The sequence below is a fragment of the Melanostigma gelatinosum genome (genome assembly GCF_949748355.1).
Source record: "Melanostigma gelatinosum genome assembly, chromosome: 16".
In the NCBI taxonomy this organism is placed as follows: Eukaryota; Metazoa; Chordata; class Actinopteri; order Perciformes; family Zoarcidae; genus Melanostigma; species Melanostigma gelatinosum.
Genome location: NC_136649.1, coordinates 24847867 through 24866539, shown reverse-complemented (window position 1 = coordinate 24866539; position 18673 = coordinate 24847867). Strand labels below are relative to the sequence as shown.

Here is an 18673-nt window from a genome sequence, read left to right as displayed (position 1 = left end):
ATAGATAATGATCTGTACATTTATAGATGATGATTTGTACAAACTTAATTACCTCCCATTGCTGAGTAAAATCGAGGACGACCTGCGCAGATGGATGAATCTACCCATTACTTTAATTGGTCGAATAAACTGTGTGAAAATGAATATTCTCCCGAGGTTGCAGTATCTTTTCCAGTCCTTACCCATTCCATTACCTCAAACCTTTTTTAAAACCCTCAACAAACACATTAGGCAGTTTCTATGGAACTGTAAAATGCCAAGGGTGTCAATGGAAAAATTAACATGGGATTATAATCCAGCAGGTTTTGGACTAGCCAATTTGAAGAAATATTATTTAGCAGCCCAGATGAGATATATTTTGTCATTTTTTGACGGTGATGCTGTCCCCTCTTGGATACAAATTGCACTTCATCCTCTGAAAGAAGAAACCTCCAGTGATTTTATTTATAAATGGAACTCCAAAACCATATCCAAGAGGACAGACAATCCAATTCTGAAACATTTTATTAAAATTTGGTATGAAGTTCACAAAACTCTTGGACTAAATATGAGACGATCACCAAAAACACCTCTAAGACAAAATGAACTTGTGCCCATGACTAAGTAACAAGATTCTGGAGACTTGGCATGACAGAGGAATCCAGCATCTGGAAGACTGCTTTGATAAAGGACTCCTCATGCCTTTTGAAGAACTGAAGAGAAAGTATTGCCCAGTAGAACCTTCTTTTGTTACCTCCAGTTAAGATCCTTTTTGAGAACCAACCTGGGCCCTGGAAGGACTCTACCTGTGTTAACTAATGTGGAAACATTGCTTCACCAGGGAAATGTGTACAAATGTATTTGTAAAATGTACTCTATGTTGCTGAACAAGGGCCCAAAACCAGGATTACACAGATCCAGGATGAGATGGGAATCAGACTTGAATATAACAATTGATGAAGAACTCTGGTCAGATTTGTGCCAGAACAGTTTGTCAGCAACAGTTCATGGCCGGTACAGACTTGTTCATTATAACTTTCTCCATCAGCTGTACCTCACCCCACAGAGGCTTCATAAAACCAAAGCTGAATGTCAGAGATGTGTTCCAGATGTGGTATAGAGGTCGGCTCCTTCCTTCACTGTACCTGCTTTGCACAGAGGTGAGATCCTCTTGGTATGACTTTTGTAATATAATAACTAAGATCACAGGGGTTACCTTTCCATTAGATCCTGAGCTATGTTTACTGGGAAACCTCACAACTCTCAACAGGTCTTTAACGAAGCCCCAAATTAAACTTGCTTTATGTGTGGCCAGGAAATGTATCGCGGTGATGTGGAAGTCTCATTCCCCCACTCTCATGGACAGATGGTCTGTGGAAATGAACAGTTGTATTCCTCTTGAAAAGATTATATAGTCTCAGAAAGAGATATCATTTATTTTTGAAAATCTGGCAGCCTTATTTGGAGTACATGGGTACAACACTAACAGTACCATAGGACTGTAACTATTTAGCTCTGATTTACAATATACACTGTGTCATTGCAGTCTGTTTGTGCTGTTCACTTTATGCACCATTTTTGTTTTTTGGGTGGGGGGAATTATTTATTTACTTTATGTATTTACTTAATTTTATTTCATCTATTTGTGTTTTTTTTCTTTTCTTTCTTAACTTGTGTAATTTTTTGTAATATTTAATGTACTGTGTTCTGTATGCTCTCTTGCATTCTGAATATACTTGGAAAAATAAAATATTCCAAAAAAAGTGCAAAAATAATACATATTGAGGTAGGCTACATTATTTTATGCATACGTACCAGAGCCAGATGTTTGGCATCTTTTCTTGGCTGCCAGTTCATTCATGTCTGGAGTTAGGTTCTGTGGAACCCTCACGATGGAGTGAAGGTGCATCAGTGAGACAGCATTTCAGCAGCATGTAGGCTGAGTTAAGGCATCGTTTCAGGGGTGAAGCTTGGAAACTGTGCAGCGCCCTCAGAGTCATACTTTGCCTAAAGTGTGTCATTACACTGGAGGTCTATCAGCTCTACAGGTGCTCTTTCCACCTCAACTGCAAACGGATTGCTGAGGAGTTCAAATTTAAATTTCTGAGCAGCAAAGTCGGTAAATCGCAGAGTGAACTCCGTGCCAAGTGCGCCCAGTTTATCGGGAACACAGCGGTGGAGACTTTTACTGCCTCACACATGTCTGTGATCACACATGTCTGTGATCATACGTCCCTGAAGCTGGAGGTTCAGTGCAGTGAGATGCTTCGTTATGTTGCACATCAAGTCAGCTCACATCACCACTTTTGGTCCCGGAGCGCTGTGGTGTGGTGGGCCGGTTATGATAAACATATGAAATTTTCTGGCGGGCCGTTGTACCGAGGGCCGGATATATGCTGACAATTTAATGACAAGTCTCTAAATGTGTTGATCCTTACTGGGCTTTTCATCGGGGTTATTTTGTCCAGGGCCCAGTTCAGAGTCTGCATTTTTACTTTTCAAATATTTCTCCATCGCTGTTTGTCTTGTCACCGCAACCTCCCGCGTGTCATTTCATTCTACTGTCTTAAATGAACACGGTCATTATTTCGCTACCTACCGCCACCCACTGGCATGGAAGAGCATGTATTACTTAGCCAGACACTATATTGCAGCTCAGACGCTCATCTATGGCAAAGTATTTGCAACAACTAAATAATATTTTTTTGGACTCATTGAGTGAAATTGGACATTTTGCCACGGCACAGCGGTTGAAAATCACTGGTCTACAGTATATGAGGATGAATTGTGAACCATGATTTTTTATTATTATGTTTTAAACCAAACAACCTGTAGGATCACTTTGTGTCTGTGATGCTACATTTTGCTTTTGTTCTCTCTAAATATTGTCCAACTTCTTAGTATTACATTGACACTTTTCACGTACACATATATATATATATATATATACACACACACACACACACACACATATACAGTATATACATATATAAATATACACAAACATATATGCTACTTTTGTTATGTATCGTATTGAACGTATTGTATTGATAACATGAGGCCATTCATTTGTAAAAACCTGCCCAAAGACAACAGTTGAACTAAGTCTGTCAAATTCACGTTGAGATGGAAACTGTCAGCGTTAAATAATTCAAAAACCTCATGTTTTAAAATGTTTCTCGAAGCCGACATACCGTCCTGCAGCACAGGATGGATCACCTGTCCGTGTCTCATCTGCTTCAAGTCTTTCAGAAGAATCTTCTCAGAGGCAGTGGTCGTCTCCTCCAAGGCCTCTGCCATCTCTACTGAAGATTAAAAACAACAGAATATCCACTCTTCTTTTAACCAGTGTTCAGAGCACCTTTGAATCAGAGTGGTTACAACGCACTGCCATGTAACCACAATGTCTCAGGTTTGATTCCGGCCACCGGACCTTCGTTTCATGTCATACCCCCCTCCCCCCCATTTATACACTGTCCCCCCACTATACCCCCCATTTATACACTAACAAATAAAGGAGAGATTTAGTTCCTGTTAGCTGGCAGTTTGTTTATAATTAAATATAGCTTTGAGTTAGCTTCTAGTTCCTTTTAATTAGCTTCTAGTTCCTGTCGAAGTTAGCTTCTATGTCCTGTCGAAGTTAGCTTCTATGTCCTGTCGAAGTTAGCTTCTATGTCCTGTCGAAGTTAGCTTCTATGTCCTGTCGAAGTTAGCTTCTAGGTCCTGTCGAAGTTAGCTTCTAGGTCCTGTCAAAGTTAGCTTCTAGGTCCTGTCGAAGTTAGCTTCTATGTCCTGTCAAAGTTAGCTTCTAGGTCCTGTCGAAGTCAGCTATGATATCCTGTTAAATTAGCTTTGATTTCCAGTTAGCTTCAAGGTCTTGAATTGGGGACTAGCTCGTTAACAAGATATAACATCAGACAGACTTGAAGTTGTGGAAAGATGCTTTTTCTTCTCTGGTGGACTGTTTCCCCATTTCCAGTCTAAGTTAAGCTGAGCTAAGCTAAACACATCCTGGACCAATCTCTGTACTGGACACAAAGAATTAAACTGATATGGATCTCCTTATTCGGCTATTTAATATGTAGATATTAAATCCATTCATGGTAAACATAGAATGATCAGTTCTGTACCGTTACCGTTCTCAGGTGTGACAGCTGTTTGCTGCAGGTGACCTTCAGGTGTCGTCTGAGGCTGTGAGGCCGTTCCATCAGAGGAGTCCGCAACGTGAAGTCTGAGGGCCTCCTGAAATATGAGTTGGGTTTTTCATTTTCAGGGTGTATATTGAGTTAGACATATCATCAAGACTATTAGTCTAAAGTTACAATAGTGTCACCTTGAGGCTCCAATGTGCAGCCAGTAAACAGGAAGTGACCATAGCTGGACTGAGGAGGCGTGACAAGACCTGTCAATCACTGCGTAGCCCCGCCCTAAAGCATACCCTGCTTTATGGTCTATTTGACTCTAATTGGACCATAATTTACGAAATGAACATCATGGTGTATTGAAGAAGACGTCAAACTGAAGATTGAGACCATAAACTTATGTTTACTGAGGTAATAGTCCTCTACTTGCTCCCTCTTGGTAATATCAACATGGTCAACATGGTCTTCACTTTCACTGCTACGCCGATGATGTCCAGCTCTACATCTCCACAAAAGCCATCACCACTGCTACTCACTCCACTCTCACCAGCTGCCTCACTGACATTAAATCATGGATGCAAACCAACTTCCTTAAACTGACCTGCGATAAATCTGACATGATCATCATCGGTCCCAAATCCCTCACCAAAACCTGTCACAACTTCTGCCTCACCATCGACAACTCCACTCTGTCTCCCTCCCCACACATCCGCAACCTCTGAGTCATGTTGGAGAGCAACCTCTCCTTTGAACCCCTCGTCAACCAAATCACCAGAACTGCCTTTTTCCACTTAAAAAACATGGCCTGTCTCCGCCCATCACTCTCCTCATCTGCTGCTGAAACTCTGATCCACGCCTTCATCACCTCCAGAATTGACTACTGCAACAGCATTCTTTACAGCACATCATCCAAAATCCTAAATAAACTCCAGTACATCCAGAACTCTGCTGCTCGCCTGCTCACCCGCTCCCGTGACCACATCACCCTGTTCTCCAGAACCTCCACTGGCTCCCCGTCCCACAACGGATCCTCCACAGTCAGGCCCCCTCCTACCTCACCGACCTGCTCTACCACCACACTCCATCCCGTCGCTCCGCTCCTCTGATGCCTCCTGTCCCTTCCACTCAGGACCAAGCACCAGACATGGGGCGACAGAGCCTTCTCCATAGCTGCACCCTCCCTCTGGAACTCTCTCCCCAAACACATCAGAGACTGCACTGACCTTTCCACATTCAAATCACAAATCAAAACCCACCTTTTCAAAACTGCTTTTAATGTGTGACCGATAGTGTGTTTTATGTTTTTAGTGTATAACTTTTATATTTGATGATTTTAATGTAAAGTGTCTTTGAGTACTCTGAAAAGCACTCTATAAATCAAATGTATTATTATTATTATAATAATAAATCAAGAGAGAAGTAGAGTCATTTTCTCATAGACTTCTATACAACCAGAGGAGTCGCCCCCTGGTGGACATTAGGTTGCCGCCTGGTTTGAAAGCGCTGAATTTGGTCAGTCTCTGAAGCTGGTGCTTTCTCTTCTCCCAGTGAAGTCTTCTACCAGCGGTGAAATTAATTACATTCAGTGCATCATGCCACATCTCTATTTTCCAAACTACTGTAGTCATGTTTGTCGACGCTGCGTCGAGGCTTTTGCCATACATACGTGGCCGCGGTTTCATCTCAGCAGTGGGTGGAGTTAGGCTCAGACCTGGGGGTGAAGTTACACTTTATTGCATCGCATGAAAACATTGTATTTTATTTGGTCCTACCTTTGATGTGAATGAGATAAATAACTGCTCCTCCACCTCTTCCAGGTTAGGCTGCATTTTGGTGTAGGTGGAGGCATCCATCTTCTTCTCCTCCTTATCTGCAAGCTTTTGCGGCCGGGACTTCTTCTTGTGCCTGCAGGATTTGGTGGCTGGGATTGGTGGCACCTGCTGAGAAGGCTCCTGTGCATTTGCTTCTACTGTACTCGGAGGTGGGCAGGGAACAGCCACCGCCTCCGTGTTTGAAAAGTCCACCCCCATCCCAAGGTCATCGTTGGTGGAGAAAAAGTGCACGAGGTCGGCGATTGAAGGTGTGGGGGACAATCCGTCTCCGTCCAACGAAGAAAAGTTTGGAGACAGCGTCATCTGGAGCGCAAGGGGGGACAGTTCTCCAGGGAAGGGCAGCCGCTGTTCGTTGTCTTGAAATGATGGATCAGGATCAGGGGAAGTAGAGGTGTCAAGAGTTTGTGGTTCAGAGTGGGACAGAGTCTGGAGAGGCAACAAAGGTGACATAACAGATGCTAAAGGAAGAGTCTGTGGTGCGAGCTGAAATGTTGTGAATGAAGGGTCTACGTACGGCTCAGGTGGAAGTAACACTGTATGCCATTTGAACACAGATGCTGCAGAGTCTTCACTGTGCTGTAACTCTTCAGGAGATACTGCTTTCAGAGTTGATTCAGAAGGAGTGGAGTTGAGCTCTAGAGCCAACGAGATGGGCAGGGAAGGTAATGGCTCAGGAGAGCTGGCGGGAGACAAAGGCTCAAAGCCAAACAAGGAACACTCAGGGTCCGGTAGCAAAGAATCGGACTTTGGTGAGTCCGATGGTAGTGTGTAGTTCGGAGCAGGTAACACTGTGTCGAGTGGAGGTGACAGAATGGGTGACGTGGCAAGAGAAGAGGGAATGGTGGATAAAAATGGGCCAAGGATACAAAATGACTGATACGAGTTGGGTAACACTGGTGTACCATCTGGTACCGCCGGCTCTGGGCCTCTGCTTTCAGCAACTAGTTCCTTTGGGTCTGTAGTGGCAACAGTATCTGAAAATGATGGACTGGAAGGCTTACGGGCGGTTTCATCTGCTGGTCCTGTAACATTCAAAACTACTTCATCTGGATGAAGATGTGCCTCAGTTTGCCCAGAGGTGTTGGATTCTGTGATATCACCAGTGAAGTCTTTCGAGGGACCAGTTGCTTTGCTTCCGTGATCAGAAGGTGGACATTCAGGAGCTGCACCAGAACTCTGTGAATCAGACCGACACTCAGATGGGAGTGCCGGCGGAGGAGAGTCCAGCTTGCTCTTGGCCAGTTTAGATTTTGACGAATGCTGCTTCAGAAACAGAGCGAGGGCTGGCAGCGGCAGAGGCCGTTTAAGCTGCTTTGCCTTCACCTCTGGTGGAGCTTCGGGCTTACGTTGACTGTCTGAGTCCAGGTTACATCTATGCAGTGAAACGTGAGCCTCCCGAATGAGTTCAGAAAATAACTTCTGAGCTGGACGTGAATTGCTGCTGAAAGAAATCAGACAAATAAAAAGATCACATTAGCGTCATCACAATTATTGATTGAGAAATAAAACCACGTTAGCCAATCACAGCCAAGCTTAATGCCTCCGACTAGTGGTGTAACGGATCATGGATCGATCCGTGATCGGTTCGGATCACTCGTGAACCGCGGATCAATTGAGTTGTTTTTTTCACAGTGTAATCATCATTGTGTGTAATAACGTTTTACTGCTGCTGTTCCTTTACAAGTAACAAGTCCCTGAATATCAATGCAATGTTGCAGTGAGCAGATATAAAGCAGTTGCGTGTTCAGTGAACGGAGCAGGTTAGAAGCATTTAACGGTGAAAGTCATGGCGAGCGGAGGAACGGAGAACTTCAGAAGCTCCCGGCGTCATTTAAGTCTCAAGTTTGGGATAATTTTGTCTTCCCCGTAACTTCTAATGACGGATGAGGGTGGTGGACAAAACCGTGACAGTATGTCGGCGTTGTTTAAAGAGAGAGACACACGACAACGGCAAAACATCGGACATGTCCACACATATGAAGAGACTGTCAGAGACGGTGGACACTCCGTTGTGGAAAACAAAGGATTTCAAAATCTGGTTGAAGTGCTTGAGCCACGCTACGAAATCCACTCACGCACCCACTTCAGTGTGAAGATCATTCCTCTATGAAGAGGAAAAGACTGACCGTGCACTTCATCACGGAGGAGCTGCAGACACGCCCCCTCTGTGAGAGTCACACAGACAGGTGCTGCAGACACGCCCCCTCTGTGAGAGTCACACGGACAGGTGCTGCAGACACGCCCCCTCTGTGAGAGTCACACGGACAGGTGCTGTAGACACGCCCCCTCTGTGAGAGTCACACAGACAGGTGCTGCAGACACGCCCCCTCTGTGAGAGTCACATGGACAGGTGCTGTAGACACGCCCCCTCTGTGACAGTCACATGGACAGGTGCTGCAGACACGCCCCCTCTGTGACAGTCACACGGACAGGTGCTGCAGACACGCCCCCTCTGTGAGAGTCACACGGACAGGTGCTGCAGACACGCCCCCTCTGTGAGAGTCACACAGACAGGTGCTGCAGACACGCGTGACACTATGTCCATATATATACTTTTTGGATATATATTTATTTTGTACATAGTCGTTAAATGTGTGTGCATACATCTGTTCTACTTTATTTTCTTTTTGTTGTCCTCGTTTCTTATAATCAGATAAGAAGGAAAACATGAAACTTTTTTTTTATATATTATATAAAAAAATGTTTTCCTGTTTATTTGTAAATTCTGTGTATGTACGTGGAGAGCAACGAAAAACCGGAGTCAAATTCCTTGTACGCGTACATGGCCAATAAATCTGATTCTGACACATCTGGCGCTGCCCTTTGCTCACACTATGTAGATATATTCTCATCTTTGTGAAAATAAATATCTTAAAGTGTGGTTTTCAAGTAAGACTATAGCCCAAGGTTCTTTGCTTTAAGTGTTCTTGAAGTTCTTTAATTAATAAATGGAAAGCAGTTATATTTGACTCCTCCCCTTTTCTTTGCTGATCCGAAAAATTATCCAAACCGTGACTCAAGAACCGAACTGTGAGGTTTGTGATCCGTTGCACCCCTACCTCTGACTCATTTTTGGTGTTGCCACAAAGGAACAGGTCTTGTGGAAACTCAAACTTTAAAACCATGCAACAGTGAAGGTTCAACTTTGTTCGAATGTCTTCTGAGTTGAGCGACAACCAATCACGTTTGTTTTTATTGCCTGGGGAAACAGGAGTTAGCAGCTGAGTTTTTAGCTCCAACTTAACTACCGTACTTTTCGGACTATAAGCCGCTACTTTTTACCCCACGCTTTGAGGCGTCTGCTTATAGTCCGGTGCGATATATATACGGATTTTTCCGTAGCTTTTCTCAGCCACAACAACAACCGCAACTTCCGGTTCCGGTCTAACACAACATTTACTAGCTCCCGACACAGAACAGTTGCTACCAGCAACCCCTCTGCTACCAGCTGTTACTGACAGGGTCGCTACAATATGGATGAAGTACCTTTGACCTACCTCTCACTAGGACTGTTAACAAAAAAGGTTGAACGGCAAGATGCTTTTAACAGTACATGTCCGACTCGCTAGCTTCTAAGCTAATTTTAACATTACCGCCAATGGGGAAATGCTAACCGCGATTAGCATTAGCGAATATATAATATATCTTCGTACTTCTTTTCATGCAGTCATACTTGCATTACAGACTAAGGTCTCTCACGGCTACCAAACGAAAAGCAATGAGGCAATAACTGTTGTTGCTCATAGCTGTTGTGCTAGCAGCAACTGGCCAAGCCAGTTAGCCGTAAATGCTATGAGCAACATAGACACGCTGCATGAGAAGAGCAACTTTTTCTCAAGTCTGCCAGTGGATCCTAACAGCGTGGAGCAGTGTGAAAGAATCCACCATCACCAACGGGTTCCGAAAGGCTGGACTGCTGCGAGATGAGGAGGACAGCGCAATGAGGAGGACAGCGCAATGAGGAGGACAGCGCAATGAGGACAGCGCAAGCTCAAGGGCTTTGCCTCAGGAGCAAAGTGACACTGAGGGTGCAGACGAAACACGGACTGCAAGCACGAACGAAGCAATTCTGAGGCTGTTTAATTCCGACACTGAAGAAGAGGACTTCAATGGTTTTAGTGCACAGGAGGACGAAGGCGATAGCGATCAATAGCGATCCTGCGTGTTTTTGTGTGTGTGTTTTTGAGTGAGAGAAATAAATCATCTTGGTTTGCAATGTAACTCTGCTGTCCTGAGTCTGCATTTGAGTCCTTGAACACACCACATCATGAACCGGTAGGTACATGTCCGACTCGCTAGCTTCTATGCTAATTTTAACATTACGGCCAATGGGGAAATGCTAACCGCGATTAGCATTAGCGAATATAATATATCTTCGTACATCTTTTCATGCTTCATGCAGACATACTTACATTACAGACTAAGGTCTCTCAAGGCTACCAAATGGAAGAAGTAAAACGTAGCAGCGTGTCTTCTCATTAGAATCTAAAAGCAACGAGGCAATAACTGTTGTTGCTCGTAGCTCTGCTAGCTGCTAGCACAACAGCTACGGTATTCAGAAGCTACGAGCTACGAGGAACAACAGTTATTGCCTCGTTGCTTTTAGATTCTAATGAGAAGACACGCTGCTTCGTTTTACTTCTTCCGTTTGGTAGCCTTGAGAGACCTTAGTCTGTAAGTATGTCTGCATGAAAAGATGTACGAAGATATATTATATTCGCAAATGCTAATCGCGGTTAGCATTTCCCCATTGGCGGTAATGTTAAAATTAGCTTAGAAGCTAGCGACATGTTATGATGTTCAGAGAAGAAGACAACTTTAGTACTGTTAAAAGCATCTTGCCGTTCAACGGGGACACCTGCGGCTTATCGTCCAGTGCGGCTTATCTATGTACAAATTCTTTTTTCTTTTGAAAATCAGCAGGTGCGGCCTATATACAGGCGCGCTCTATAGTCCAGAAAGTACGGTTTGTAAAATCACTTAAAGCCAATGAGGAAGAAGCTGATCCTCTTAGTGGATGGCTTTTCCATTCATTATGATGTAACTTCCAACCTACCGGGACTTAAAAACAATGTGTGGAAAGACTTTGCCTGGCAAAATAACTACTTAGTTGTGCACCAGTGTAGTGGGGACAGAATAAAAACATCTGTACTCCTAAACTCCTAAATACATCTGTAAACAGGGCGTTCCTATGGATATGCAAAGAAACCATTATTGTGCAAAGTTGTATCTTATGGACAGTTGTAAGCAGTGGTGTATAAAGTACTCAAAAGCCATACTTCAGTAAAAGTAAAGATACCTTAATGAAAAACGACTGCAGTAAAAGTCACCTATTAGAATACTACTTGAGTAAAAGTCTTAAAGTATCTGATATTAAATGTACTTAAGTATTGAAAGTAAAAGTAAGTAAAAGTACAAGTAAATGGTTTTTTTGAGCAAAAAAAGGTTTTGCTCAAGCTGAATCTGAAATTGGGCGACTGCTACCATCATAACTCCATCTGATCATCCACAAAATGACTCAAACATCAAAACATGATCAATACTAAAGCAGCACCGAAAGTAACAACCCAGTCATTACTTGAAACTGAAACATGTCCTGTTCATCGTCAAAAGAAGTTGGTTTTCAACAATCCGAGAATTCAGTCTCGCTCTTCTTGGGCTGAAGACTAGTCCTGCGATGCTAAATATTCTTTCACAGGCCGCTGAGGCAGTTAGAGGTGTGTTCAGCGTCACAGACAGCTTGCACACAGCTGGGAAGGATTCCCCTAATGCTAACACTAATGCTGCGCTCTCGCGGCTCCTGTCAATCCTATGGTGTGGTGGCTAACGTTAGCCTAGTGCAGCACAACTGTCAACACTTCCTCAGCTCACTAACTCGCTAGCGATCCACTGGTGTTGGTCTTCGTCACCACCGTCGTTTGTTGCGGGAGTAGCAGGTGCTTCCATCATGAAATCAGTCATCGTAGCTAGCTTATAGCTTACAGCATGTAGCATCCTGGGCATCACTGGGAATCAAAACACCGCAGCTTTGAGAGCACTTGTTTGCAATTGTGCATTAACGTGACTAACCAATGATTTAACTTGCTGCTAGGACCACTGATTCACCAAACCTGCTTGCTTGCAGTCTGTGTTCCACCACAGTCCCCGACGCTGGTCTCATGATTCATTTTGTTTCTGAAGATAGATTTGATTTTGAAGCGAGTAACGAAGGTTTCAGGGTAAATGTATCGGAGTAAAAGTATCAGTTTTCTTTGCAAAATGTAGTGAAGTAAAAGTCAACAGAAATATAAATAGTAAAGTAAAGTACAGATATCCAAAAAAAACTACTTAAGTACAGTAACAAAGTATTTCTACTTCGTTACTATACACCACTGGTTGTAAGTCATAACCGTTAACGCTGCGGTGCAGAAAGAGGACAGAGTTACTATGGATACATGAGATACACTGTTCTTCATAGCACCCGCCATCTCACTAATCTAGACTAGGGAAGGTTGTTTCCTGACTTAATCCAAGAGGTCAGGTGATATGCAGACCATCTATCGAGAGACGTACTGAATCATCTTGAGAGGGAAAGACACAAACTCCTAGTGGAAAGACAAGAAACAATACTTCCCAAATATGGCCACAGACTTTTAAATGGTCTTCAATCTTGTACTTTCTTGCAAACGTGACATTTGGTACAAAGAATTTGAAAGAAGAAAATGCCATTTTCATTGTCAAAGCTGAACTCTTACCACAAACCTTCCCCAGAAACATTGGCAGCTGATTGATCTTCGTTTGCAGTAGAATTCTTCTGGGGGTCACCAGACACCGAAAGCTTTGCGTCCACGGCTTTGGAGCTTCTAGGTTTATGGTTTGCAAGCAAACACTTCAAGCTTTTCTTTACGGGATGTTGCTCGTTGGCCGTCATGCCTCCATCTTTGCGAGAGTCTTTGCCAGAGATCAATTTTAGCTTCAGGCCACAGGAACCGGAGCCCTCCTCCTTCAGTCCTTTAGCAAACGGGTTGTAGTCGACTTTGAGCTGAGAGAACCTTGAGTTCTGGTAAGCAGTGACTGCCATGAACTCTGTCTGGTGGAAAGTGAATGTGACAACAGTGGGACCATTTAGCTTTATGTCTTTTGCAGCTTTGTCAGTTTGGACCACGTGCAGTCGAGGCAAATAGCGGTGCATCGGATGCAGGACGGCGTTCCCCTCTTGATCCGAGAAGCTGTTTGTGAGCTTCAGTTTGTAAAAGGATACTGGATTCTGCATCCAGTGTTGACCCGTTGATGGCGACTCTGGATGAGTGAATGGTTGACTCTTTACATGAGACTCTGCCTTTTCAGCAACTTGCCAGCTCTTGCCGGTCCACTTGTATCGACTGTTGTCCAACGGCTGAATGTCCATGAGCAAAAAGTACTTCCTAGATGGCTGCAAGCCGGAAATGCGAAAGCGGCAGTAAGGGAACATCCTGCTTCCCTGTTTAGTCATAATCATCTCTGTTTTGCATCTGAAAAACTCGTTCCACATGCTGTTGTTGTCCAGCGTCACTTTGATGCCTTTGCAGATGATGTCAGGTGACAGGTTGTCTGGCTGAGGGTTTGAACTGGCGGGCTGTTTCCCACCAAGAAGTCCATCAGAAGTCCTGATGGGTTCTTTTGATGGGTACCTGTTGGGTTTACACATCATATCTGCCTCTTCTTTGGTTACATGGGTGTTTTGTTCCATCCCGCCTTCGCTCGCCTTCCCTGGTTTGAGAACAACGAAGCATGCAGGTGGATGATCGGCAGCAGGTGCGGCTGCAGGGCTGGTTGCCCCATCCTGATGGAACACCATTCCTTTCTGCTTCTTCTTAGAAGCCATGAACAGGCTCCGGACATCTAAAGGGCAGGAGGATCCCGCTGTTTAAACATTGGTACGATGGTTCACCACAGCATCCTAAAACACACAAATGATAGATTATCAATTTAACATTGTGCACATCATTAAATAGGAAAAAACTGAGGCATGGCCAAGATGTCAAAGTGCTCATCCTGCCGGTCTTTTTCCTGCATTTGATGGATAACCTCAAAGTCCTTCAGCATACATAGACAGGAGGCCATAGTCATATTATAGGGTTGTGTTATCGACATCACCTGGTTGGTATCGTGTGTTTGTCCCTCGGTTTGGTTGAATATATCTGTGACAAAGTGGGTGAGAACACACCATTTGTCCCATAGTGTATTCATCTATAAATCTGACCATGCTTGTCAATTGTTTGCTTACCATACCCACCATGTGTTCCAGAGGCTAAAGGGGGAGGCACCCATCCATTTCCTCTTTTTATACACTGGATGATGTCATCTGTGAGGTCATTGGGTCAGACCAAGTATGGGGGGGAAAGTAGAGTATGTACCGGTAGAGTTGTAGGTGGGTTATGATTTGTTTTAAATTGTTATTAGTGTATAGCAAAATGTAAACCATAAACAAGTGTTGGCTATCTAAAGGGGTGCTGTAAATTATAAGTTTTGTCTGTTAACTAGTGAGTCAGTAATTGGTGTCACCTGCACTCATGGTAGGAACTATATCCTGCTGATAGGAGGCTCTATATAAGGAGAGGACTTTGACTGAACAGGGGGAAGACCAGTGGGTAGCTGTGTGCATGTGATTATGGTACTGGAAGATGGGTTAAGGGTTATTCAATTAAGCTAAGTTAAATGTTTGTATATATGTTTGGTAACATGTGTCGCAGGGGACTTTTTATCAATAAAACACCTTTTGATATTGGAACAAAGTCTCTCGCGTCTGCCTCCTACCACTTCCAAAGCCACTCAGGTCAGGTTTCACCACAATATCAAAGGAGGATTTGTCTGTTCACTACACCAAAGCTACAAACTGACTCCTACGAAGCTGGAGAGAGATTCCTCATGAAGACATCAAGACCTGTGTTTGGTCAGGTTGTGTTTTCTACAAGTCAGTGAAGGCAACATGAAACAAGTGGAAGAAAGACATCTAGAAAATGAAATCATGTTTGTACACTGAAGACTTCACAAACTGACAGCATGGATATATTCTTCTATTTAGTGATGAAGGTGAACCTTTCCATCTTTAGCGAACACTAAATGTTTGAGGAGCAGCTTGTCAATAAAATGAGAATAGCTGGTCCACCTTACTTTAGGGTGAAGACACAAGAGTCATATCATATATTAACCGACAAACAGCCCAAACTGTACTCCCACTGCACTGCTTCTCAGCTATAATATTACCGACAACACGCTTGCTCGGTCTCGAGACCACACTCGCTAATGTTACGCCGCACACAGCGAATACCGATGGTACAGACACATCAGTGGGCTGAACAGAGATGATACAAGTGTTGGTGGTGACGGACTGGCAGTTAAATAAAATCATAGTTTGTACGACTACATGATACGGTGACGTGTAGCGATAACGTTGTGCTAACATGTTAGCCACTACTACATGATAAGGTGACTTGTCGCACGGCTCTACTGTTGTGAGATTATTTGAAGTCAGTGTGACGCCCTAGTTGACACATTAATTCAACGTGGCTTTAACAGATATTCTGCTAATTGTTGCACAAAACACATTCAGTTTTGTCTTCATTAAAATCCCACGTAGTCAAAGCAACAGCGAACGTACTAACAAGTGTTGTGTTTGTCACAGACTGTAAATATCATCACCCACTGGTTTGTGGACTTACTTTGAAGCCTGAAGTCCAGCATTTTGGCCGTCGCCATCTTGTTGATTTGCTACCAGGAAGGGGGCGGGGCTAAGTACGATGTTATAGAACGATGAATAACAAATAACTTTGATGAAGTGAAAACACACTGAAAGGGTTAAAGTTGTGAGCCGAAAACATAAACAAGGGTAGAGACCTGTGTAGCCCCGCCCCTAAAGTATACCCTGCTTTATGGTCTATTTGACTCTAAATTAAATTACATTAACGTCATTTAGTAGACGCTTTTATGCAAAGCAACTTACAATAAGTGTATTCAACATAGGTATTCAAGAGAACTACTTGTCACCAGAAGTCATAAGTGCATCTCCTTTTTAAACAAGCATCTAGGAGCATAAACCAGAGCAAGAGTACAGAAATAAACTAATACGAATACAATAAGTGCTGAGTGGAAGGCTCAGGGTAGTAAATGGTGCATAAGTTACTAAATGAACATCATGCTGTATTGAAGATTTGAAACTAGAGATTGAGACCATAAACTCATGTTTACAATGTTTACTAAGGTAATAAATCAAGAGAGAAGTAGAGTAATTTTCTCATAGACTTCTGTACAACCAGAGGAGTCGCCCCCTGATGGACACTAGAGAGAATGTAGCTTTAACACATGAAGCTTTGACTTCTCTTTTCTTGATGTTGTATCACAGCCTGATATCTCTTTCAAACACACTAATGAGACTCACTGTTACTGGCTGACATGGTCCTTCATAACCAAACAAACAAACACATTGTGGTTAATCAGCCTCATGCAGAAAACACCTGGTTACCTTCAACAGGTGATAACAGTGGTTACCTGCTCAGTGATGTCCATTTTAAATATTTTTCATCATTTATTGTAAGTAGCATCAGTCCAGATATCAGCTACAAGAAGAAGTTACTATTAACCATCAATAACACGTTTAAACTCTTCTGATTCTGATCATTTCACCAACAACACGCAAACTCAACCAAACTCCACTGATAATTAGAGCTACTGTAAGGAAAGATATCTGGACTGTTAAACTATGAATGCATCAGTCTGCAGCTAGCTAGCAGCATAGCATCAGGTCTGCAGCTAGCTAGCAGCTTAGCATCAGGTCTGCAGCTGGCTAGAAGCACAGCAACATGTGTGCAGCTAGCTAGTAGCATAGCATCAGGTCTGCAGCTAGCTAGCAGCATAGAATCAGGTCTGCAGCTAGCTAGCAGCTTTGCATCAGGTATGCAGCTAGCTAGAAGCATAGCAACATGGGTGCAGCTAGTTAGCAGCATAGCATCAGGTCTGCAGCTAGCTAGCTAGCAGCATAGCATCAGTAATGGCTGCCCCCCATGTAACAGTAAACCTCCCGGTCCGGTCTCGTGCGGACCCATTACGACCGTCTGCTCCGTTTATGGTACACAGTTTACCTTCTGCGTGTCGAACATATCGAGTGTCTCGACGGTGGAACGTTCATCCGATCGTTACCGTCTGTTTTCCGTCGTAAAAGCCCCGGTCGGCATCGTGGTGGCTCCTTTCTAACTGGGGGGAGAGGGGGGGTCTTTGCTCTGAAACGTCATCGTCTTCGTCGCTACTGCGCAGACTCGGACGCCATATTTGCTGCCGCCACCTGGGTTTGAAATATTGGCCCGAGGATCTATGGTCCCGTTATTTACGGTGTCTTCTGTCCGGTAGATCGGTCTCTACCGTTCGTGGAATATGTAAACTAACCCGGATGTGGTGGACAGACGCCATGACAGTCTAACAGACTAGTTACCTCCAGTTTGAGTGGAAACGGGACGTTATTGAACGTAAACCGGGTCAGATGGAGCTGATAACGGTTATCTAGTGATCGATCAGGTTGATCTGAAGATCAGGAGGTTTAACCGGAACACAGTTGGTAGTTTAATGGTTAACCGTGTTTGTTGGTGATTGATGGTGGAATTACATGTGTTTTAAACCAGTTGAGCTTTAGAGCTTCGTGAGACCGGGTCACGTATTTCACTGCTCGTTTTTACCGCGATATGACCCCTTCGGGGAGTCCCCGTAATGTCCGTTAATGTAATACACCAGAATGAGGGACGTGGTGCGTTTGAGTAATGTTAGTGTGAAACACTAGTAATCACAGGCGAGACCCTGAACACACCACCTCCTCTAACGGACAAAGAGCCGCCGCCATGTTGTTTAACGGATCTCCAGTTATTGGACGGTTGGTACAGTGACGTCATCTAACTACCGTTAGCTCGTTACGGACGTTATTACGTCGTAAAACTCTGATTTACGGTTGAGTGTAACGCCATGAACGTAGCAGCGTGTATGTGATCGATGACGTGTAACTGTTACTAATGACGTTTACAACCTCCACTGTTTTTAAATGTAACGTTAGGCTGCGCATGCACGTCTGTGCGGCAATGAGGCGTGGAATACGGCGCATGCGCAATTTGGGGGGAGGACTGATGGAATTTGTTGTGAAGACGAAGGTAAACAGTCTGAAGCTTTGCTAGCTTAGCTCCTGAGCTGTTATCGATCACAACATTAAGGGTTCATCCACATTAATAAAACCATCTTCGTCCAGACGAACACACCTGTAAACAAACATCACGTGACTCTTCACGTACTGAGCATGATGGTGACGTGTAAACAGGAAGTCGATTGTTTGCTGAGTTAAAAGTAGTCTTTAATAATGAAAGGTCGTGTTTCGACGTGTGTGAGAGAGTCTCTGTGTGACTGTGTCAGTGGCGGCTGGTGGAACATGTTCTAGGGAGGGCCATCCTATCAATGTCAGCAAACATCCCAGTATGATTTAATGCAAAAAAATTAAAGTATCAAACACGCATTACTACTTTGCAGTTAAATATTTAACATTTATTCCAACACGAAAAAAAGCAGTAAATAACACTTATAATATAACATGTTCATTTATTGAGATGCCCCTATGGACCTTGTTATAGGAGGTAAAGATCAGGAGAAGTAAACATGAAGTGTAATTATGAATACTGATGTTAAATTAAGCTATGAGTTTTCACTGTTAATTTAACATCTCTATTACATGTT

At 43.6% G+C, this 18673-nt stretch overlaps 1 protein-coding gene across 5 annotated transcripts in view; it reads right to left on the bottom strand.

The window, feature by feature from the left end:
• The window catches only part of mgaa (MAX dimerization protein MGA a), a 40046-nt gene extending 22905 nt beyond the window's left edge, over positions 1–17141 (bottom strand). For 4 of the 5 annotated variants that reach the window (XM_079286812.1, XM_079286813.1, XM_079286815.1 and 1 more), the window contains exons 1-5: positions 17050–17141; positions 12688–13871; positions 5894–7394; positions 4116–4221; positions 3174–3281 (exon numbers count right to left, since the gene is read on the bottom strand). In XM_079286812.1, coding sequence (XP_079142938.1) covers positions 3174–3281; positions 4116–4221; positions 5894–7394; positions 12688–13796 — 2824 coding nt within the window. In that variant the 5' untranslated portion in view covers positions 13797–13871; positions 17050–17141. The remainder of the gene's footprint in view (positions 1–3173; positions 3282–4115; positions 4222–5893; positions 7395–12687; positions 13872–17049) is intronic. The other variant, XM_079286814.1, reaches the window with a different exon arrangement.
• Between the last annotated feature and the right edge of the window lie 1532 nt (positions 17142–18673).